The sequence below is a fragment of the Lycorma delicatula genome, chromosome 2 (genome assembly GCF_047948215.1).
Source record: "Lycorma delicatula isolate Av1 chromosome 2, ASM4794821v1, whole genome shotgun sequence".
In the NCBI taxonomy this organism is placed as follows: Eukaryota; Metazoa; Arthropoda; class Insecta; order Hemiptera; family Fulgoridae; genus Lycorma; species Lycorma delicatula.
This window is the reverse complement of record NC_134456.1, coordinates 44,280,163-44,305,323: the sequence shown is the minus strand read 5'-3', so window position 1 is coordinate 44,305,323 and position 25,161 is coordinate 44,280,163. Positions and strand designations below refer to the sequence as shown.

Here is a 25,161-nt window from a genome sequence, read left to right as displayed (position 1 = left end):
AAGATGTCCCTTTCAATTTGTTTTTTATACTACTGGTTTCATCTTATAGTTATGATGCATGAAATTTATCTAGCCATTAGTACAAGTGGCATTAGTAAAAACTGCTTTCTGTAAAAGTAATGATGTTCCATTATATAGCCAGCTCCTGTGGTTAACAAACTAAAAAAGTCACTCATACAGCTGATTTTCACATTCATTTCAATAAGTTTGCCATGTTAATAGAGAAAAGTAAGAGTATATTTGACTAAGTGATGAAGATAACACGATACCAGTTTAACCTCACTTCCCTAGTAAGCCTGGCATGGATGTTTGCTATGCTTTGAGACTGGCTGTTTATTTTTTGGATGAATTACTGGTGGTGTCTTGTGTGTGGTATTATGTGATGTTCCATACTTTTTAGATGAATTTGTAGTTTTTAAACCATTATTAACAGTAAAAATTCTGAATTAAAACCTACAAGTAAATTCACTGCAAATTTACATCAGACTTTTGTGCAGGTATATATCTAGAATTTTATATGTATCCATCTATAACAGTCTACATGATAATTTAAAATTTAAATGTTTTTGAAGATTAACTTTACCAAATTATTTAATTGTATTTTTTTTTTTTTTTAAAGAACATATTAGAAACAAACATATTATATATGAAGAATCATATATATATATATATATATGATTAATATGTATGAGAATATATAAGAATATATTCTTATATATATATATATATATATATATATATATATATATATATATATATATATATATATATATATATATAAGAATATATATGAAGAACATATTCAGTCACCTTTATAACAATCTTCAGTGATTGGTGCTGTTATTTTTACATTCAGTGAAAATAACGCTGTGTGAAAACAATCAAATGGTTGCAAAGAAGACTGAAAAATATTAAAGATTTTTTTTTAATAATTTTAATTACTATATTATTTTCATTTTATTTATATCATTAGATTCATTATTAAAAGGTTTAAGTATTCAACTTTGATGTAAAAGCATATAAATTATATGAAAGTTTTCTTAACTTTCAAAATACATGTATGTATAAAAATAAGAGCTGTTTTATTGTGTGAATTGCTTTTTCTTTATTTCACCTGTGTAATGTGATCTTAAAATATTTCTATATTTCATAGTACATTTTAAATGTACATGCATATATATATATATATATATGTGTGTGTGTGTGTGTGTGTGTGTGTGTGTGTGTGTGTGTGTGTGTGTGTGTGTGTGTGTGTGTGTGTGTGTGTGTGTGTGTGTGTGTGTGTGTGTGTGTGTGTGTGTGTGTGTGTGTGTGTGTGTGTGTGAGCATGCGTGCACATGCATGTGAGAGTAGAGAAAGAAAGAATATGAGAGAGAAAGAGCAGCAATAAAATTATTTGAAATGAGATTTTATATTAAGACTAATTGTAGGTTGAGCTTTAAATATCATAGATCTGTAGAGAAGTACAGGTGTGTCACAATTTAGCTATTCTGATGGAAAGTACTAGCAGCATCTTGGCTCCCACTCGCATAAAAATAAACTTGAATAGATGCCCATAAGTTGACTGAAAGGTGTTACTCAAGCGTATAATCATTTGTCATAACCATTTGAATTTTATTACAAGAACTTGAAAGGATTCGCTTGAAATGTAAAATGTGTTTCAAAAATGACTACTCATATTTTAGATTATTTTATATATGAATGATAAATATTAATGACATAATAAACTCTTTTTATTTTGATATAAATGGGAACAATTTAGAAATACTTACACAAATAAGATTTATTCAATAGATTTAATTTTGTAAAGGAAATTTCATAATTTTCATAAAATATAAATTACTGAAAAATTTGTGTAATAGCCATAGCTACTGACTCACAGTAAACCAACACCATACCATAAAATATAAAGTTATTTCAAACAGGAAAACCAGTAATATTTGAGAACAACTAATCTTAAATATTTTTTAAATATTAAAAAAAAAAAGTTGTAATGAAATTACAGAAACCAAGTAGGTCATCACAGTAATAATGAAAGAACTAGTGTTTTATAGTATATAAATGTAGACAAAAATATTTAATATTTTAACTATTTAGATTTCAACCGTTTAAATTTCCATTTATCTACCTACACAATTAACTCAGTTTAGTTTATCATGTTACAAATACAATATTAAAGCATCTTTCCTTACTTATATATAGTTTATGTTGTTATTTTATTAATCAGAAAAATTTCAGTAAGAATTTTCTATAGAAAAAATATAATTTATAAACTTATTTATGGCACAAACTGAAATATATTTTCAACTTTTGATTGATGATGCTCTCTGATTTTTAAAAAATGATATTTTAAAATCATTTTGCTAATATTTTTATGATTGAAGTCAGCTTTAAAAAAATTAAAGTGTAATTCAGTTTGGACAAATATGATTTGATTGAAGAATTTTTCTCATATTTTTCTTGTCAAAAAAATTTTTATAGAGTGTAGTGTTTCATAATCTTTTTAGGATTAATGACCTTGTTTTACATATTAAGCACCTCAGAGTCAGAATTGGCTTTTTACACAATCATTGAACAGAATAGAGTCTCTAGGTAGAACTGCCCCCTATTAAGCTAAATAAATACCAAGGATGCAGTAACTAAAAAGAATTCTATATCCATTGAACTTTGATTCAATAGACATCTATCTAAAACTCACATAAAACCGTTTGGGAGTAAAGAATCCAGAATAAGGATAAGAAAAAAAGAAAGGGTTGGATACTGATAAAGGGATGATCTGCCTGTAGCAGGACTGCAGAATGGGACAAACCCTTCTTAAAAAATGTACCTAAGACTTCCTCAAGGTAGGCCTCCTCCTTGATAGTACCAAGTCTTTCAACATCTTAAGCATAATCATTCCTCAGGAGATCAAAATATCTTTGCCTATGATGAGAATAGCACATCAACAATTCTTAAGAAATATGAAGCAGTGGACTGCAGTTCATGTAGCACTCATAAAAGGCATGTAAAAAATATTATAAAGTTTTTTATAAAAATCTTGATGTCTTCTAAAAAAGTACACAATTATTCTTCAATTTTGATAAATTCCACATAATTAAGAATTTTTCTTTTCTTTAAGAATTTTTTTTTCTTTTAAGTGTCATATTTTAAACATCATGTATAAAATTAGTAACATGGAAATGGAATAATAATTGGGAAGAAATTGAAGTGGGTAAAGCAATTTGATTATTTTTAAATAAAAATTTACAATAAATATTTTTTTTTAATACATGTTTTATTTGAATGATAAAAAAAATGTGAAAACATGCCAAAAACCTAGACAACAAAATTTGTGCCAAACTATAATTGTTGGGTTATCATTTAAAACACTTTTAAAATATAACAAAGAAAAAGAATCTTTAAACGTTTTAATAAATTTAACACTAATGTTATAAGGAGGTTGTTACATTTAAATAAAGAAGCTAAGTCATTCATCAAGTTAAGATATAGGTTAGTATTAAAATACTGTGATTACTAAAATAAAACATTTTTATAGTATATCAATACAAAGTCATGATTCATATATAAATTATTTTTCTATTATTTTTTTAGTGTTGAAGGATTGTCCTCCTTCACTTTCATGTGACTATTCATGTTTTAATTCTACTGGTGTAGGATGATCAAAGGATTCTTTTCCTTTTTGTGTTTTTATTTATATTATTAATCTTGAACTTACTGCATTGTAAATTACATAAAATTTTTAAAGTTTTTGTAATAAAATTACTTTTCAAAATGAGAAGATAAATAATCAATAATAAAATAAAAAATTTAATAAAATATTTATAGTACAGTTTTTATTCATCATACAAAAGTACAGACATCAAATCATACAATTTTTTTCATTAACACAACACCATTCATAAATCTGATGGACTTAACCAGAGGTCATCTTTTAGACCGTCTAAACTTGAATAACGCAGTCATCAATTTGGCTTCTGTCAGGATGCCACCAATACAAATGCCTCAGCAGACATTTCCATCAGTGTATTTACACAACTTGCTATCGCCTTCATATGGCCTCTTCAAACCACAACCATCTACCATAACTTAAACCCTCAACTATCAAATTAACCGATTTGTGGAAGTGTGATTCCTGCGCCTTCCTCTAATACCAAAGGTTTCAACAAAAACTCTTCCTACTCTTCCCATATCTAACTTAAATTCGATTATGCACTCAGATCATTACTTGATTGAGTCTAAACAAAAAAAAATACTGTCCTCATTCCAACAAAACAAGTATTGATCGCGACAACGACAATTTTGTCCTATAATTTAATTTTTTCAAAGTCCTCTTGATTTATTTAAAAATTAAGAACCAGTATCACAAATTTAATAAGTCTCTAAGGAAAACTTACCCTGTCACTGTCTGCTCTGATCCGGTTTCAGGAGTGAGTTCATTGCCTACACCCTCCCACACCGCAGCTCCGTTTCAGAGTTCTCTACACATCCACTCTCTTCATAACAGTGAATATCCCAGCTAATCGGAGCTTGATGTCAAAACACCTGTCTTGGCAAGGTAAGCATCCAGGCGGGCACCTAGCCGCATGGGTTGCTATTCTATCTATATATCTATAACAGCATCAGACCCACTCAACCATCCTCCACAGGGGTAAGAATCTAAGGAAGCAGCAACTATGTTTCATTCCTTTCAGTTTTCCAATTAACTTGCAAATCAAAATCAGTATTGATCCTAGCAAGCTCTCTAGCTACTTTGGTACATTTAGCTTCGTACCTGGGGCAGACATATAAGACATAGTGCGCATTATCAATGGCTCTACACTCCAGACATAAGCCTGAATTAATCAAACCAAATCTAGCCAACCTATCTTGAAAAGCACCATGTCCAGAAAGAAACTGTGTAATATACTGATTGGCAGTATCCACCTAACTACGTGTATACTTCTCACATCAGGAAAATACCATGCATGCAGTGGCTATCAGATGATTAAGTCCATCTTACCGCCATAAATGGTAACCTTGGTCGTCGCCCAGAAGTAAGTTATCTCTGGTAAGTTACCGGAGATAAGTACCTTCTTAGCATCATAAAGTAATTGACATTCAGTCACAAGGATATCAATGGGTTTAATACCAGAAATAACAAGGACCACCTCTCATGTGTCCTAGGGACAAATCACAGATAACTCCTAGGGACCAATCATAAATAACAATAGGAGATGCAGGGCTCTCAACAAAATACTCCTATAACGTTTGTACCTCATTCAATGAGACCAGACCAATGAGTCCAAAGTCAGTAAAAAACATTTTAAGCCTCCAATTGGGATGAACTACTCTCTGAACACCGAATAAAGCAGAGCAAGCCTTTTTGGTAGCATATTGAACGTGCTCTTTGAATCAAAGATTCTCATCAAGGGTATCACCTAAATTCTTCTGCACAGAACATAACCTAATTCGATGACCTACCATTAATACACAAGTTCATCGTGTAACAGCTTGTCTGCTCTTGAACAACATCATTGTTGTTTTCTCTGGGCTAAATCCCATCTTATGTTGCAAACTCCATAGCTGGAGTATCTTGCAAGCCTGGGCTTGCAAGAAATTGAATTCAATCTCATTCCTCGAATCCCCTTTAATCAGCAAACGTCCTTCATCAGCATATATCTTCCATGTCCTGCCTGAGGAAAAACCATACTGATCATCCAACAACAACTCTCTAGAATTCAGTCTATCAGTAACATGAAGGTACAATACTTTCTGAAAAACACCTTTTCAATAACTGGCAGGAGCATTAAAGACCTATGAAAGAAGCTCACAGTGGGGTCCTTTTCACCACCTCTAAACAACAATTTTAGAACACCTTTTTTCCAGCAAACGGAAATAGCCAGCAAAGAGCGTTCTATTAAAATTTTAGTCAAACTACCAACACAAATTCTGACAGAATGGACAAGGAACTCTACCACGATTCCGGGGCTTTATTCCTACCAGAAGTGCAAATTGATGTACCTTTGCCTCGTAATTTCTAGAGATAAAACACTACAGTGAAAAGCAGCAACTTCTTCTTGGACTTGCAGATGATACAAGGTTTCATTAGTCACAGCATCATCTAGTAACAAATCATTCAATAGAATATTTAAAATCTCAGCTTTGTTAGAAACAATACCCTGCTGAGTCGAGAGAGCTGACAAAAGAATATTTTTCTTACGCTTATGCCCTAGGATTCTATACACAACACCCCAAGGATCGTTATTTCCTTGTTCTCTAACAAAAGAATGCCATAAGCCCCATTTTGATGTCCTGATCAAATGAAAATATTGAGACCTCTATCTTTGATAGTCATCTACGAAAACCGCTCGCCATTCAGGATTACTGTCCCACTGAGCAGCTCTCCTGAGACGGTTCATGAACTGTTTCAACAAAGACAACTGTCTAGTCCACCAAGAAGCAATTCTCTCTTCCTGAACTATGGGAAATTGAATTCTCAGTGACATCGAAGAAAGCCAGAGAAAATCTTTCTGTCAGGTCTTCCAGTTGAATATCATCCAGTCTTCAATCTAAGACATGGGAGTCTAGCAGAGAGAATATTAACAAATTTAGGCCAGTCCACCTTCCTGTACATGAAGCACCTGCTGATGAACAAGGACATTGCATCTACAAGCGTTTTGCAACTCCTTAACCAACTCAAAGATAATTAATTGAAGATCACTAGAACAATCATCAACAACAGACCAAGCACCAACCCTACCAAGAATATTCCTATCAACATAATATGAATATTTGTTCCAGCAAACAATCTCCTTCCTTCTACCATTCCAGCATCTGTTGGTAACTCACTGAAAACACTACTGTACATTGTAGTATATTGAATCCTTACAACACCCTTAATGGTTTTATGATTGACATAAATTACAAGTCATTTCAAAAAATAGCAGTTATCTTAAAGAATAATAATAACCCAAGCCAGACCTACTAAAGAAAGTGAGGAATGAAATAGTCTCCTGTTACTTTCTTAATATTCTTTCCTGCAAGTGACATCTTCAATTATCCATCAAAGGTACAACCTACGTAATAAAAATCAATGTTCTGGTGTTTCTTATAATTAAAGTGTTTTTCATGTATCATAGCCAAAAGGTTTTCTTTATTCCTAAAAAGTACTACTGCAATTTTAACTTATTTGTAGCTGTAAAAGCAGAAGTGTTGATAGTCCAATCTGCGAGGATAACTTAACTAAGAAATTACAGCAGAGAAGAATTTAAATTCTTTCACATCCTCAACAGTTAGACGATTATCTAATTGTGTATACTTCTAAAATCATAAGTTAATTTACAAAATGTGTAATTTTTTTTACTTAACCAGGAACTGCAGATTGGTAATTTCAACTAAAAATAGTCTTTCAAGTATTTAAATGCTTTACAAGTTGAATAAGATTCTACAATAAATACGCACACATTAGTTGTTAGAGATTGGCATAATTGGAACAAAAAAAGAAATGGAAATGGTGGAATAGACTGCAATGTCACTGATGTGCAACAAGATTGTTTCAAAAGTTACGTGAAACAAATCTTGAGTACAGTATTGCCAACAGATAAATAGAGTGATGTAAAATTTACCTATGAATAAGTGTCATGCTTTTATTCTAAATGTTGCATCATTTTAAAATGGTTTTCTAAATTTGCAACCATATTTTTTCCAAAAACTTGTTTTACTTAAATAAAAGTTCTTTTTCAGTAAAATTTATTAATAAGAAAGATGTGAGGTTTTATTACATCATTCCTTCCCGTAGCACCCTTGTTAGTCATTAAATCAAGAGAATGGTTCAAAATAAAGGAATATGAAAATAATAAATTTAATGAACAAAAACTTATTTTAATAAATAATAATTTATTTTTTTCACCTAATAAATAGAGTTGCATGATTGCTGTTTCTATAATTATTGATCTATAATTGATCTATATATACAAGATTGAAAGTCAATCACAGTTTTGATTGGATGGAGAGGATGTGTTAGTTTTTTTCTTTTTTTAAGTTTGAAAGATGCAGAGCAGCTGAATTAAATTATTAAAAGAGTTATCAGTCTACCAGCAGCTCAAAATGGGTTGTTCCAATAGCTTCTTTGCGATCATGTTTCATATTTACTGCCCATGCTTTGCACTCAACATTAATGATAACACCAACTGAAAAAATTAAAATATTATCAATAATTTTTTTTTTTAATTTAATAATAATTTAAATCAAAGAAAATAAAAATTATAGATGTTTTTAATATAAAAAGACCAATTAAAAAATTATTATCATAAGTAACAAGGCTGAAAGCTAAAATAATTTTATTCAAAATATTAAATATTTTATTTTTAAAACCATTCATAAAAGAAATTCTTAAACATCTTTCTCTGCTGCAAAGAAAATCATGAGTAATAATTAGGTGACCCTTCAATCTGTGGATTTCCTCAACAACTTCTGTTCCCCTAAGCTTGTATTGTACTAACTCCTCCTAAAGGTGAGACTATGTGATCCTGCTGAGGAAGTATAACACCTCATTCTTCCATTTAACCAGCTTGTAAGTCAGTGACTTTTAATTAATGTGATTTAGGTCTTGTTCACAGTTTATGCTCAGGTCTGTAATCCTTCAAATACTGCTCAATCCTTTTTATTATCCCTTTAAATTTAAAATAACAGATGTCTCAAGAATATCCTTCAAGGTGATAGGAATTTACATAAGAAAGTTACTCATCGTAAGGTCAGAGAGTTACCTACTCTAGTGACTGTTCTGGTTTTTTTTCTTTTTAACAGCACACGTATTAATTTTGTATTAGTCAGAAAATCTGAATGTAATGTATAAAATCTGTAATATTGATGGTGTGTGTCATAACATTGAAATTAATACCACTGAGAGAGAATACTTTCAAGCATGATGATGAAATTTTCTTTATATTTACAGAAAATGAATAATGGACGTGAAGAATAGATAGAGGCCAGTCGTCAAATTTTTAATGAAAGAGGTACGAACAGCTGGAAACATCCATGGTTAACTCACACATATTCAGTGAGCTAGCAAGAAAAATGTTCAAAGGTGGGTCAATAAGTTTAAGGCATGAGAAAATTCCCATAATGACAAATCATTTGGTGGAAGGCCAGTGAGTTGATGACTTGATTTGTGCAGATCAATGAATCCCATTATGCAAAGTTGCTGTGATCTTCAATTGAAGATTTAAAAATGTGCAGAGGATAATAGAGTTCCCAGGTTACAGAAAATTAAGTCTGCATCAAGTAGGTATCTTATCAGTTAATACCTGCTTTGAAAAACTAAAGGTGGAAATGTGTATGCAGAATTCCTTTTCATGTTTGAAATCGATGAAGAGCATTTTTTTTTAAATGTTGTGATGGAAAATGAAGCTTGGGTATATCAATAAAGTCTTTAAGTCTAGAAGGCAGTTGATGGAATGGCAACATAGTACTTCATCTAAATTAAAAAATTCATAAAAACATCAGAACCCTGTATCCAAGGTGAGAGTTTTTGTTTCTTTTTTCTGGAACCAGAGTAGCATCAGTTTGTTAGATCTTCTTGAACAAGGCTCAACAGTAAACGGTGAGTATTACATTGTATCTTTAAAAATAACTCAGAGAAGCCATCAGAAAGAAAAGACAGAGAAAAATCTTTATGCCATTAAACTGTATCATTATAATGGGCTTCCAGATCTCAACTACAAACCAATACTATGTACAAATGGGGTGGTCAGTGGTTTCCAATTCCTCCTACAGCCCTGATCTTGTACCATCAGACTTGCATATCTTTGACACAATGAAAATGCCTTTCAGTATTCAAGTTTGAGTGATACAGAAGGAGTAAAAGCTATATCATTAAAGCGTAGGTTAGAGGGTCCTTTACAGATTTTTCCAAAGTGCTTTTCAGAAATTGGTAAAAGATGGTGCAAATGTGCTGAGTGCAAAAGAGATTATTTTCAATAGTGACATTCAATTCATAAAGATTCAATGTATATATAAGTATAATTTCATCTTTCAAATTTTGTTAATAAATAAATTATTAGCCAATTATGAGTTTTCAGTGCAGCCTACATTTTCCTAAAAAATCACTTCAGATCTTCTGGGTTTTATAACGCTACATTTTTTGTGGATGATAAAATATTATTGAGATTCTCACTAATTTTCTTAGTCAAGTAATATTTCTTACAATATTGTATTTTATTGTATATCGTATATTATTTTAATGTGCAGTTTAATCTGTGCTGTCTTGTGTCATGGCCCAAAGCAAGTACTTACAGTATTTAACTTCTTTTCATGAAGATAAGTAATTATTCATGTATTTGTTGATAATGTATTTTTCAATTGGTTGTAGTATATAATAATACATGTCTATATAATCATTATTTATATATATAAATAAATAAAATATATATATATAAGTTTATATATAAGTTTAGATTGTTTATAGATAAGTTTAGTTTAGATTGTTCTTATTACAATAATCATAAAGTAGACTAATATTTTATAATAGTAAGCTATTATTTTATTGTATTTGAGAATGAATGCCTCTTATTATTCTCTTATTATATTGAAAAGATCTTGGAAATTGGAGTTGAGTAGGAGGAAGAATATGTTGAAGGAAATAATAAAGAGCTTTCCAATTGTTTAAATATGAGATCATTGTTGTTGTTTAGTGACAGGCAACTAGAACTAGTCAGTGGTCTTGACCCAGATGTTCAGACAATAAGCAGGACATATTAAGTGATGACAATAATTATGTTTATTAAGGTACAACAGTGTAACAGTTTTTTTTTCATTTCAACAATAAAATTAAAAAAAGGCTCCACCAATTTAGAATATTAGAATAAAAAAATACATCACTGTGTTTCACTTCCTGCGACTCTTGAAATTATGAAAATTGTTAAAACTTTTCTAGAAATTTATTCTTACAGTAATGTTATATGTTTATATTACATATAAAAATTACTTTATTTAATGTTGAACTTCAACATTATTTTCATGGATTTTTAGGTTTGTAAACAAAGGTAAATAGTGTTTTGTGTTAAAGTTAACTTCAGAATTTTAATTGTTTCTCTCTATTATAATAATAAATATCTTGCCTTTTTATTAAAAGTTTTGAAAAATTTGAATTGATTATAATTTTTTCTACTTAAAAATTGTACTTTTTTAATTTTTTTTTAAATATTGATTTAATTTAAATTACTAAAATATAAATACATTATGTGGTAATCAGTACATGTTTAAGATTTAGACAAATAAGTAACTTTCCTTTTATTTATTCTGAAAAAAAAAAACAGTTAGGTCATAAATATCTTAATATTAGGGTCATAATATCTAGTAAAAAAACTTACTTTTCGGCCTTTTAAAGTGTATTGCAACAAGTGGACTGAGATAACCTTCTGTGTTTAGATAAGGATAAAAGTAACCAGGAAATCCCTGTCGTGGAATATACTGTATTTCTCCAATATTTTCTCTGTCTAATGGTCCTTCACCTTCACATGATACCCAAATAGTCTTCAACTATTTAACAAAAGAAAATAACTATTAAATAATAAATGTGTAAAATTGTTTATTCATTAAGAATTTATATAAACTCATATCTCCATAAATTTATGCCACTCAAAACAACTGTTATGTGCTTAATGAAGTTAATATTGTCATATATACTGTATTTGTATATAAAAGTAACATATGTACCTAAATAGCTTTTATTTTTAGTAAAAATATACTTATGAAAGTTTTCTTGTTTATACTCAGTCTTATATTTTACTGTGATGTTACTTCAATTACATAGCAAATGATGATACTTGAACGTTGTCTAATGGACTTAAAAATTTCCTTCTTATACTATATTTTAACATTAAAACAATATAAAAAATAAAAGACCTTCTGGAGTAATCGTTTTAAAAGCTCAGAAAAATGGGTAGATAAGGGAATATTTAACTTTGGAACAATGCTTTTACATGATGCATCTTGTAGCTATAATTAATGAAAAACAAGTTATATGAAATAAGCTAATTTTTAATGATGAATCTTTTTTTTTGGATGGTATCTGAGATCTGAAAACAAATATTGCATCCCGATCAGATTCTTATGCACTTATGTCAACTGGACCTCCTGTTACCAGAATGATACTATTTATCATCTATGCACTTAATCCGTTTTCCCCAAGAAAAAAGATTAAGATTCATCTAAGTTACTTATAGAAGCTCTTTTGGGTCAGTAATTTTTTTGATTGATTCATATAACATTCCAGAAATTTCTAGATATCTAGTGCTGCTTCCTTGATTCAGGACACATAGGCAACTCATCCCTTGTTTGTCTATAGAGAGTTTCTGTAACTTGTTATATCTATGGATCCCCAGGCTAGGATGTATTGTTGATTAGAATTCATAATGAAGGCTGGGACATCATCAAGAAGAAATTATTAAAATATTACTTGTTTGGCTTGGCCTCAAATTACAATCTCCCATATGAGAGACTACCCTATAACTATCTCTGGATAATGCAACATAATTGTCAGTTATAGCTTATCAATATACTTTCATTATGCAGTTTTCTTCTAATTTAAAAATATAGTTGACAATCAGTCGGTTAAACTTTTTAATCTTACCAAACGTGGATTAACAGTCTTCTGAGTTGCTATTCGTCTTTTAAGATCATCGGGCATGTTTGAAGGTAGATGATTTGTATCATTGTAAAACTGTGGCATCCATCCAAATATCTAAAAAAATATATAAATCTTTATTAAAAACATAAATTAATTATATGGTAAAAAATATTATTATTGATTTTAAAAATATTAAGAACTTTGATCAATCATCATAGGGTAATAATAACTCAGTAATTAAAGCAAAGTAAATAAAAAATTAAATTAATTATTGACAGAAAATAGTGCCATGAGATTGCATCTGTTGAAGTTTTTCTAATAATATCGGCAGTAATTAAAAAAAGGATTATTTAAAAAGTACACGTATATAACATATTGTATTGTGTTAAATAATTTTCATTAATACCTTCTGAATAATTAGTTATTTTGTATATTTTGTAACTATTTTATTTATTTTTTATATTCAAATATTTAATTTACTAATATTTCAGGTATTGTATTTCAAATAAATAGTATGAACTTTTAAATAGTTCTATTTTTTATTTTATAATTAATTATGTATTTACAATAGATGTTCTGATCAAGGCTTTACTTGGTTTACTTTGGTTCATCCAAGTAAATGCTGAAGCAGTTCCTTTATTTCAGTATGATGTAGCACATCTATCATTTGTTATAATAAACAAATGTATGGTTTTGTAATAATAAAAATTAGAAATAAAATATATTGTTTACTAGTGTAGTAATAATTTATAATATTATTATATGTACGTAACATGGAAATTGAATTTTCGATGAATTGAAAACCAAAATAAAATTTGAACTTTATTCAAAATTTAATTTAATTACACTATACAATTTTCCAATCCATTAACTAATAAAGTGGCAATATAAATTGCCATTCCATTCAGATTAATGAATCATTGAATCATTTTTTTTTTAATTTGTATTATTATAACAGATAAAGGTTGTACTAGTCTCCCCTCAGCTCCTCAATTTTTACAGGAATTAATCAAAATTCTACATGTTAAAAAAACTTTGAAAATCTAGTGCTGAATAATAAAATATATAATTTTAATTCTGACATTTAAATACCATTATAAAAGAAAAATGCAACAAATCAATTTAAAATGAAAGTAAAATAGAATAATTTGAGTTTGGTAAAAGAAAAATGATACATAAAGTTTTTAACCATGAGCCCATGAATTGGTTTTGTGTCTATTGTATCAATGTACTGTAATTAGGTTGGCATGCATAGGAGAAATCAAACAAATTTCTAAAGTTTGAAATGTGATTTAAAAGTGATTTTAACACAAAACACATTTATTTTTCCTTTGTTTATAAGTTCATTATCTGGTCCTGTCAGGTTCCCTAGTCCTCTCAGTTCCCCATTCCCTTTTTGTCCCACTAGTCCGCTCAGATTCTCAGGCTCTCAATTTTTTAAGAGTACAGGAGTTAACTCCAGAGACCTGTGCTAATTGCAGTCACACTCATAAATCAAACCTGTACTTCATAAAATCATATTATGCTAAATACATTTCAATTTTTAGCGCTTTTCTTCACATGTACTTATTTATATTAAATTATGCACTGTACTTGATTATCTACATTGAGCAATTTTTCATCATTGGTTTAAATTACCACACAGAATTAGTATAGTTTGGGTGTAGATGAAATTAAAAAATATTTCAAATTTCATGAAGTCAATTCGATTATTATCTTGTTTTAATTTATTTTTTATTTCTATCATTCCTTTACATTTCCCCCCTCTCTTACATTCCCTTTTATACATTCCTTCCCCCTTTACATTCCTTCCTCTTCACATCCATTCAGGTTTCAGAATTTCCTCTTTGGTGACTTTTTCCTTTACAACTTCTTTCTTTACTTGCTAAGTATTGCTTTATATATCTCTATGCTGGTTGTTCTTGAGTATTATGCTATAAAAATTCAGTTTTGGTACTTGTTTCTTTTCAGTTTTTCTCAACATTTTATAAAATTTTTTCATAATTTGAAGTAATGTAGAATTTGCATTTTTTATAAGATAAATAACCTGTCTGATTATTTGCTTTAAAAAAATAAATGATTGAAGAACTCAGTCAACAAAACTTAAACTTTTTTTCAACAAAATTGTTTTTCAACAAAACTTTAACTTTAGATTTTTCTAAAAATCAATGAAATTGGTTCATATTTACTCCTGGAATGTCAACATGCTTCAAAATTGAAGAAACATGATTTTTGGAGCTAAGATTGAGTGTCTTGACCAGATTCTGCATCTTACTAAGAACATAGAAATAGGTTTAAAGACAGTAAAAATGGTAAAAAATACTTTTATACTGAGGTGCGTAAAGTTAGAATATCTTAATTCTAAATCAATGTAAGCTAAATGAAAATCCATTTTAATTAAAGAAAAATGTTCAATGAGTAACACATTCTGTCTAAATTGAATTAGTGCATTAAATTTCTTTATTCAATGGATATTCCTTTAATAACTCGTCTGATTTGGAAATATCAGAAATAAAGCCTTGCTTTACAAATCAATGTATATGTTTTCATATACATCATACAGTGTGTACATATATATAAGAACAAAGAAATTTTATTAACACATTATTGTTTTAAGATGATAAATGAGTTGTTGATCAAAGAATACCACTAAGATGCCAAGTTATATTACTTAAATCAATTCCATGACTATTGGTTTTATCATCTAATGTTGCTGCCAACAAAAGTATTACCTGGCTGACTTTCAGATTCTGTTTTTAGTTTTTCTGAGTATAATAAAAGAAAAGGTATCAGTACAAAAACAGGAATGCATTTTACATTATCGTCATGGTTCACTGCCAAATAAGTTTATTTCTATCTGTTTAAATATCTCTACCCTGAAGGTAATTGAATCTTATGAACATTTAGTAGTAACATAGATGATAATAATAATTAAATTATTTCAGGTAAAGAGGAATAAAAAGATTACTTATTACAGATAAGATGATTTAATTCAGAAAACAGGAAAAATTATAATAATGAAGGAGCAGCCATGGTAGTATTATAGAACTTTGCCTAATTTTAATTTTATGCACTTAAACTAGAAATTATTTAATATAAAGTTTGTTACAGAATTAACAGTGTAATGAAACAATAAACTGACGAGGTAAAATTAAAAAAAACTAGTTTTTGTAAAACAAAATACTAAGTTTTTGTTTTTTCCCCTACTAAGTTGAAGCAGTAAATATAATGGATTTTTTCAATGTAGAAAGGGGTACATTGAAAAAATCCATTATATGTATTGCTTCAACTTAATGTTTACTATACAACTATACAGCCAATCTGTAATGGAAAGAATAAAGGTGTCACTTATAGAATTAAATATATCATGTATTCTGATGAGATTAGTATGCTAATATACAACCACACACACATTTTGCATAGTGAAGAATTTAATAGGAAACCAATTACTTCATTCCTCCTCTTACTTAGTAACTCGGACATGGAATCTTGTTATTCTTACAGAAAATTAAGTCATTTTTGGGAGTGACTTGAACTCATGTCAGGTCACCTACAACACTGTCAAACACACCTTGTATCAGTGCCCTGAATGGGAGGAACGTAGGGTTCGTGTAGGGATTCCCGGCTTAACACCTGCATCCTTACTGACTCACATATTTGTTTCTACAGCTTCTTGGGATGTGTTCAGCCTCTTTTCCCAGACGGTGCTTTGGTGCTAAGGATGATGAGAAGCAGAGAAGGGGCTTCTAAAAAGGGGCATTGGACAGCCTCAGCTGCGAGGACTGGTACGCCTTGGTGCACCAGCTCCGATGATCAGTTGGGGATTCCATACATGACATGTACCGCTATGACAGTTCCCTGATGAAGATCTTCATCCACTAGGGGGGAGTTAAGACCAGAGTCCTGGTGGGGGATCCTCTTGGAGACCCTTCATTTGAGGCATAAGGCACAGACAAGACCGAGACCGAGCCTTCGGCGTAGGGATAAAGGTTGCAGCTTAGCTGGATCTGGAGTCTCCTCACTGAGAGTTAGAGGCTGGCACAATAAAAAAGACCCAACCAGCAGGCCAATTTGCCTTGTTGGATATACAGCTGGTGGGCGGGAAGGCCTGTTAGAGTTAAAGGACACTCCCCTGGGCTGAGTTATACTTAGCTGTGGGTCTGGCTCAGGGGAGGGGAAAAAAGCCACTTACAACAAATATTGTTATGGGACATAAATATATATAAGAAATATACAATAAATATGAATATATACAATAAATATGAATTTAATAATAATATCATATATACAATAAATATGAATTTATTGTTTAATATAAAAATTAAATGTAATTGTTCAGTTCTTAGTTAAGAGCACAAAAATATCAGCTGACTACACAATAAGCTATGCAAGACTATATACCAAGTGTCTGTAAAAGGGGAGGCCAGTCTCTAGGTAGTGATTCTACTTAACATACTGAAGAAAAAATGTCCAGTGAACATGGTTCAAAAATGCATATTTTTCTGTCTGTCATCATGTTGTTCTTTTCTAAGAAAAAATTATTTTTCAAGAACGGTTGGAGATAATGCAATAAAATTTTGTACTTTATTTTAAACTAACATTTTTTAATAGGAAAAAAATAACTATACTCTTCATTGACAAATTTCAAAATGACGGTCTTTTCAGTTTTTCAATCTTAAATATCTTAGGAATTGTTCAAATTTTATCAAATTGTTTTGTATTGTAAAAATTATGATGCATTTTTTTAGAAACAAAACAACACCTTAGTCGTAAAAACCCAACAACAAACAACAGAGTTACTGCAAAATGTAGGCCTTAACCAATATGGTGGCCATCTTGTTTGTTTTACTGTCATGACTCACTTGATAACTAAATCAAATTTTCTGATTAAAATTTCTAAAAATTCAACATTATGAATATTTAATAATAATTATTGAAAGAGCATGTGAAATTTTGTTTGTTTTCTGATGAGAATCACAACAAATGTTCAAAGTGACCTCCACTCATTCTATGACAACAATCCACACATTTAGTGACTGATGTACACAGTCAAAAATTCCTGGCTGCTCCCTGATTTTTTGAAAAGAGCAGACAATTCTCTCCTCTAACTGATGAACATCAACAACTGGTATTGAATAAAACAGAGACTTTACATGTCCCCATAAATAATAATCTAATGGGTTTAGATCTGGAGAACCTGCAAGCCAACGAATGGGACCGCCTCAACCAATCCACCTTCCTTGAAAACAATCACTAAATTTTTCTCTGATGCCGATTGTAAAGTGAGCAGGTGCACCGTCACGCATGAACCACATGTTCATTGTGCTTTGCAAAGGAATGTCCTCCTGAAGTTCAGGTAGGTCATTTGTTATGAATTCCAAATATGAATCACCTGTCATTCTATGTGGCAAAAAGAAAGGCCAATTAGCTTATCCATGTAGATTGCTTCCCAAATATTCAGAGAAAACCTGTGTTGATGACTTCCTGCTTGAAATACTACATGAGGATTTTCTTCACACCAAACATGTCGATTGTGGAAGTTGTTTATACCGTCCTTAGTGAAAGAGGCCTCATCTGTAAAAAGAATGTTAGATATCTGCTCGGGTTATGGGCACACTTGTTAATTAACCACCGACTGAATGCAATCTTTGATTGGTTATCACCTGGTAGAAGAGCTTGTACCATTGCAGATGGTATGGGTTCAATTATTGCAAGTGTAAAATATTCATTCTATACTGTATTCTAAAATATTTTTTCTTGGATAGCAATTCTTCTGCACGATAATTCTGGATCCTGTGCAAACTTGTTCAAATCCCTTTCTTCTACCTGTGGTGTTGAAACGATTTTAGGTTTACCATTAATAACTATGATGGCTAGAATTCTTTTAAATGTTTTTAAATGTAACCAATATGAGCACTGAAATAATAGAACCTTCTAGCATAGCACCATATTAACAAATGAAAATTTCTGATGAAAAAAATATTATGTAGTTTAATGCAGATAAGTATTATTTCTAGCACAGCAAATATATTCACCTAAATAAATTTTGCTGGTTAGCAGGTATTCTATATTATAAAAACATAAAAATATACTTATACTGAACTTATACTTAAATGAATTGAATTATTTATTCATTTGATTTTCTATATAAATCACATCAGAAATGTAAAAGCAGCACACCATAAGGTGTTCCTCATTTATTTTGTTAAAATCAATTTATCAATTCTATTCAGAGTTTTTTCTTTTTTACAATCTATCAGAATTCTTTTTATTTTATAAAAAATGTGTCCGTTCCAAAGAAGTAAAACGCTAAAAAAATACTGTAAATAATGCTGATTAAACAGTTTTTTAAAAAAATTCTACTGTTCTATTAATGAAATTTTTTAAGCTGTTTAAACTACTCAGATTTTTTTTAATGTGTTGACTATGTATAGTGTTACACTAAGTATACATTACACACAAATTTATTTTAATTTTCTATACACTGTTAGATAAAATATTACCTACAGATCTATATAGTATTATACAAATTTAGAATGAATGATTTGCTCCATTGAGCACACTTTTATGAATCTTAATACATATGCTTTTTTCATGGCACACTGCAATATACAGTCATCTACCATGCCACCACTGTCAGTATTCTTTTTAATTGAAACTGTAAAAGTAATATAATGCATATTAAATAATATAACTTGGTAAAATAAAGTAAACAAATAAATATATCATCTAATGTATCAGGAATGTCATACATATTATGACTGAGAGCTTTAAGGGGGTGGTAAGATTTTAATATGTAGCCCACCAACTTTGTTTTTTTATGAGATTCTTCAATTTATTTTAAAATCTCTTCATTTCATACTTTATCAACATATATAATTTTTAACATTCTTCAATAGCACTAAATTTTAAAAGCCTGATTTTTCCCCTCTTTTCTTTCTTTTATTTTTCATGTTTCACTTTTATAAACTGTTGCATAATCAAGATTAATAATTTTTGAGTTTAGATTTGTAAAGCATGATATTATTCAGCTTTTAATCTAGTTTAGGTTTAAAATACAGAACCATTTGTTTTAATCTACAAATATTAATTCACTCCATTACCTTCAATATTTAGCTCTTTCATTCAAATTTGTTGAATTAATTAAAAATAATGAAGATTTATGACAAAAAAGACTAGAAGTAACAAGTAAACCTATACTGGATTATTTATAAAAATTGTTAATATAAAATATCTGACCTTATTGAGTTTTATGAAGACACATGGACTTGACTGATGGTAGTTAAAATTGTTCTCAAAAGTACAAGGAAACCAGTTCTTCACATCTACATCGCATACTTGTCCTCTGCCAGGAGGGCGATCATAGTCACAATTGTAAATATTTTGCCCTCTTCCTGGCGTTAATCCAGGTCGTCTATAAACTGATATAAAACAAAATTTAACATATTATTATTCATTTTAGATAATTTTTTGTTGAATATTATTTAGCTTCTAGAAAATAAAAGATGTAAAACTTTGAATTGGGAAATAAAATAAAAGAGATCAAGATGAAAGCAAGAGAAATTAGTTAGATAGAAGAATGTAGAAGGAATATGGAAGTAGTTGGAGTTATCATAGAAGGATAAAAAAATGTGACAATTTATAATTCATTGCCCAACAAAAATAATGAATGAGGGAAATTTGAAAAAAAATTATTGCTAGATGAAAATTACATTACCAAGAATAATTTTGTTTTTCTTTTGTTTTAGGTTTCAGGAGGCTAAAAGGAGGAGTTAGGATTCAGAGGATGAAATGAAATGACAATTTTAAAAAATGTCGTGACTGACTGGGATAGGACATCTGAATGAAAGTTACTAATAGTAACTAGGAAGTATTATTGTGAATGGTTATGAAATAATATTAAAAAAAAATTCCTTGTTAAAAAAAACGTAATTATGTTATCTATTTATATTCTATTTCTCATGTATAAGGCACTTTTTGGAAAAATAATAATTAAATTAATTCTGTAAAGTTATAAAGTGTTCAAAACTATGATTTTTAATTACAAATCAAAATTAATTTATTTTTAAAATTGGTTTTCAACTTATACTGTAGTGCTTTTAGTTCCTTTTTCTCAGTGACTGTCATTTTTGCACTCTGTTACCAACTGTTTTATTGTTAGTGTGTTTTTCCCAGAAGAAAATATGTATTCAGGAAAAGTTTATTAAACTAGAACTGATTCCATTCATTAAAATATGACTGTATTCATAAGATTTAAGTGAGTTCATATGTTCAGTCATTTTTTTTGTGTATACGAGAAATATATTTTTTTGTTAATCCTAATGATCTGTGACATGATTTTATAAAGTGGTTGACAAACATTGACCCTGTACTGTTATAAAGAATTTTTATGAGATTAATGTAACTTTTTTTTTAAATGCTTCCTGTTTGTCCAGTATAGAAAGAACATTGTGTGTTCTAGGGCATTATGTTTGCTTGTAGATTGAATTTTTGAGTAGTAAATCTGTTTATGAGTAATAATTTTGAGGATAAAATTATGTTTAGCTTCTTTAAATGATGAATTACTTTCTTTGCGTCTTTATATATGATATGATTTACTTTTTATTTTGATTATTATTTTTTTTTTTATGAAGGAGTAACACTAACTCACTCCTATAGAAGAGAAATAAAAACAAGAAAATTTAATTAAAAAAAAATACATCACACTAAAGACATTAAAAGTAGCTAAAAAATGTATAAATGAAGCATTCATAACAAAAATAAAACCATAATGTAAAGAATATGTAAAGTAATCATTTCTGTACATTGTTCTTTATGGCACAATTGGGATACTTTAGACAAAGGTATAATTAAAATATAGAAGCACTCTGCACAATTGCACAATACAGTCAACATTTACTGGCCATCTCTCAGTAGAAAATGACAAATTCACAGTCATTAACTCAACCATCTTAATATTCTATAAATACTGAAAAAAGGATTACATTTTAATACTTTTGAATATAAGGAAAATTGATAAAATACATTGATATATTAAATGAAAAGACATAATTCAAATCATAGACACATTTCAATTAAATTCTAAATATTTTCTAATGGAAAGAATCAATTTAAAGTCAAATGATAACTCAGAAATGTTTTCCTGGTTCAAAAAAAAAAAACTGGCAAGCTATAACAACAGCTGATACCAAAGCTAAATGCAGCACAAACTGCTGTAAAGGTTGCAAAAGTGACTGAAGTATTATGACATAAATTTATAAAAACACTGTATTAAAATAAATTTCATTTAATTTTCATTAAAAATTAATGAAATTTATTTTAATTTAAATTGCAGTTCATGTGTTTTAATTAATAGGTATTAAATGTAAAAAAAAATAGTAATTTAAATATTAATATATTTATTTTATTTGACATCATGGACAAAAACATTCCAAATTTTAAAGTATTATTGAACTTTAAGTGATTTTTTAAGAACTCTTACAGATAACAAAACTGGACAAAAAATAACAGATTTGTAAACAAAGAGAAATTAAACATAGAAAGTGATTAAATACTGATTAATACAGTAGTTAGTAATTGTTATTATCTACATATATTTTGTTCGAGTACTCAACTCTGTCTATGACTTCGATTACTGATATTTAAAAAAAAAATTTAAGTAATTCAATAATTATTTGTAATTGCACTAAATAATAACAGAAAGACAATCACATTTGGTATGCATGCAATTGTTCTGCTGTCCAATCTATAACAAGTTTCTTTAGTAATAAAATGCTGAAAACAAGAGAGTGAATTCTTTTGTAATGCATCATTGTAATTTCTGTGTTTTAAACTATTTAATAAACGTATTAAAAATAAAGAATAACTTACCATCAAGAAATTTCTGAAGTTCATCTACCCAGTACTTGAAACTGTTAGGATCCTTTCCCTTATACCATATAAGTGTACTTTTGTGATCTGAATCATTTGGCCATGGGCGGAATCCAAGTCCTGTTCAATACATGCATTCATTCAAAAAAATTCTGTAGAAAATCAATTACAAAACTATTATTTTAATTATGTATAAAATTCATTAAGTATATTATTTACCAATAATGTAATACCTTGACTAGAAATTTTAATTTATTGAAAATAAAAACTTTAGAAAATACTGTATTATACTGACAATATAATAACTTATAATACTAATTTAAATAAATATATATATGTTAATGCAATTAAATTACTAATATTTTTCATACTTCTGTATATTAAAAAAAAATGAGATAATATACAAAAACACATACATAATAATTTTATTGCATATAATATGAATGAAATTATATTAGTTTAGGTACAAGATCAGAAGCTGATTTGAAATTCATCAGTCTTGCTAGCAGGTGGTGCTCAAAGTGGTTGGAAATTCTAAATAAAAGCTTAAATTTATGATTAACAGAGATTTTTTATTAGCTCCTGTAAACTGTAACTAAAAAAGTATGCTTAGTAAAAATCTATTTAGTACTTTATAACGTATATATTGCAAAGAGTTTTTCATGATATAAGAATAAAATTAAAAAAATATTCATATCATATTTATATAACTATATATATAGTTTATTTCAAAATAGATGTTGAAAGTGATTTCATATGGTTTGTGTGCAAGTTGTTACCCTCTACATATACAGAGTGTACCATGAAGTTCTCCCAGGACTTTCATAATCTACTTAAAATAATCGAAAAAGTTCATATAAATATATATCCAAAAATGCTTTGTTTGCAATTTATGACTAGTGAAAGATTTTGCTTGGATTTCAGCTATTTCAGTTATTTTTTTATGGTTATGCCACAGAAGCTTGAAACTTCTGCATGGGAAATAGAAATGCAATTTTTCTAGTGTATGAAAATTGTCATGTCTGACTGGAATTCAAAGCTGGGACCTCTGGATAAAAGGTCACGGCGCTACCACTCCACCATGGAGATCAGCAAACAAATTATTTCACTGGACCATCTTTCATATTCATCAAGTTTGGGACATGTGACTTTTCTTTTCCCTGAAGTGAAATCTGTACTTAAAGGAACAAATTTTGTATCATTAGTTTATGGAGTAAAAAAGAAAACAGCAGATTTGTTATTTATTGATTTTCTTGTTTTTATTGGTTCTTTATTTAAAAATATGATAATCTTTTCATCAATCATGAAGAAAGACACAGCAAATTATTCTGAACATTTACATTTTTTTTCAACTGAAAATTGTATATTCATTTATTCCATAAAAAAATAAGACTAATAAGTCAACATGCAGTTAAGAAATCTGTATATTATTACTGCACTGTTAATTTAACAATAACGATTATATACATATAATCACATACCTCAGAACATGGCTCTCTTAAAAAAAAAAACCAGTGAGGTGCAGTTAATTCCATTATAATTACTTTATGATGTTTTTACTGTCTAAGGCAGTGTATTATTTGTTTAAATATAATTTCTTTCAATATGATTTGATTTTAAAATAAAATTCAATATGCTGTAACTTATAACATTTTTTTATCAAAAGAACTGTATCATAATCCAGTGGAGTTAGCACTAACTCATAGAACTGAAGCATATTATGTTTAGTTTTCATTCAAGCTTCTGTAACACGTCATACATACGTACACAACATGTTCAAAACTCTCATATTAAATTTTTAGTTCTAGTAAATGTAGTTCTTGTAAATGTTTTACTCATATTATCAAAACAAAATATTTGGCATTTTATACATTTACATATTTTTTATTTACAATTGATGTCATCTGCTACCATTGCTTTCAATTGGTATATAAAAGGATCTTTACAGGGATTGAAGGAAAAATGTAAGAATGGAATCATTTTTCAAGGAGAAAAAGTAAAGATATTAAGATTCACTAATGATATTGTTATTTTGACAGAAACCAAAGAAATATTAAACGAATAAATGTATTGCTAGGAGAGAACTTCTTCCTGAAAATAAGTAATAATGAAACAAAGGTAATGAAATGTAACAGAAAGATAATAAGGAATTAAATATTAAGATAGGGGAACGCAATATTCCAGAAGTGAAAGAATTTTATTATTTTATTAGGTCAGTGGTTCCCAACCTGTGCTCCTAGGAGCTGAAAGAACTCCATGACCACTTCAGGAAAATAAAACATACAAAAATTGAATAAAATTAAAGAATGAGAAACAAAAAGTAGAGTCAAAATAAGAAATCTGAAGTCTTTTGTAATGCAACAGTTTGATTTATTGAACTTGAAGAATTTTCACATATGGCCAAGTTTTGAAAATATCATATTTATCAGAAGTAGTTGAGATACCATGGTAATTATGAACACTTTTAAAATATAATTTCATTGTGTGGATATTGCATAGTTGTTTAATATCTTTTCTTTATATTCCATTATTATCTATTCCCTTTTTCCTTCCCCTGTGACACTACTTTTAAGCATTATTAAATATGCCAACCTTGCTACCCTGCTGGTGCCCACAGTAGACTTTTTGACATAGTACCCACCCACTATGAGTTAAAAAGTTTTGGAATAGGTGATAGTAAATTT

At 29.0% G+C, this 25,161-nt stretch overlaps 1 protein-coding gene and 1 long non-coding RNA gene across 3 annotated transcripts in view; one reads left to right on the top strand and one right to left on the bottom strand.

Annotated features, from left to right (window-relative positions):
• Positions 1 to 3,437: 3,437 nt before the first annotated feature.
• On the top strand, positions 3,438 to 20,573 carry LOC142318768 (uncharacterized). Its single transcript, XR_012755042.1, has 3 exons — positions 3,438 to 3,489; positions 8,933 to 9,064; positions 20,356 to 20,573. It is a non-coding gene; the product is annotated as an uncharacterized LOC142318768 (long non-coding RNA).
• LOC142318767 (sodium/potassium-transporting ATPase subunit beta-2-like) overlaps positions 7,856 to 25,161 on the bottom strand; it is a 53,628-nt gene continuing 36,322 nt past the window's right edge. For both annotated transcript variants that reach the window (XM_075355218.1, XM_075355220.1), the window contains exons 4-8: positions 22,478 to 22,597; positions 19,847 to 20,028; positions 12,611 to 12,721; positions 11,349 to 11,517; positions 7,856 to 8,168 (exon numbers count right to left, since the gene is read on the bottom strand). In XM_075355218.1, the coding sequence (XP_075211333.1) occupies positions 8,065 to 8,168; positions 11,349 to 11,517; positions 12,611 to 12,721; positions 19,847 to 20,028; positions 22,478 to 22,597 (686 nt within the window). In that variant the 3' untranslated portion in view covers positions 7,856 to 8,064. The remainder of the gene's footprint in view (positions 8,169 to 11,348; positions 11,518 to 12,610; positions 12,722 to 19,846; positions 20,029 to 22,477; positions 22,598 to 25,161) is intronic.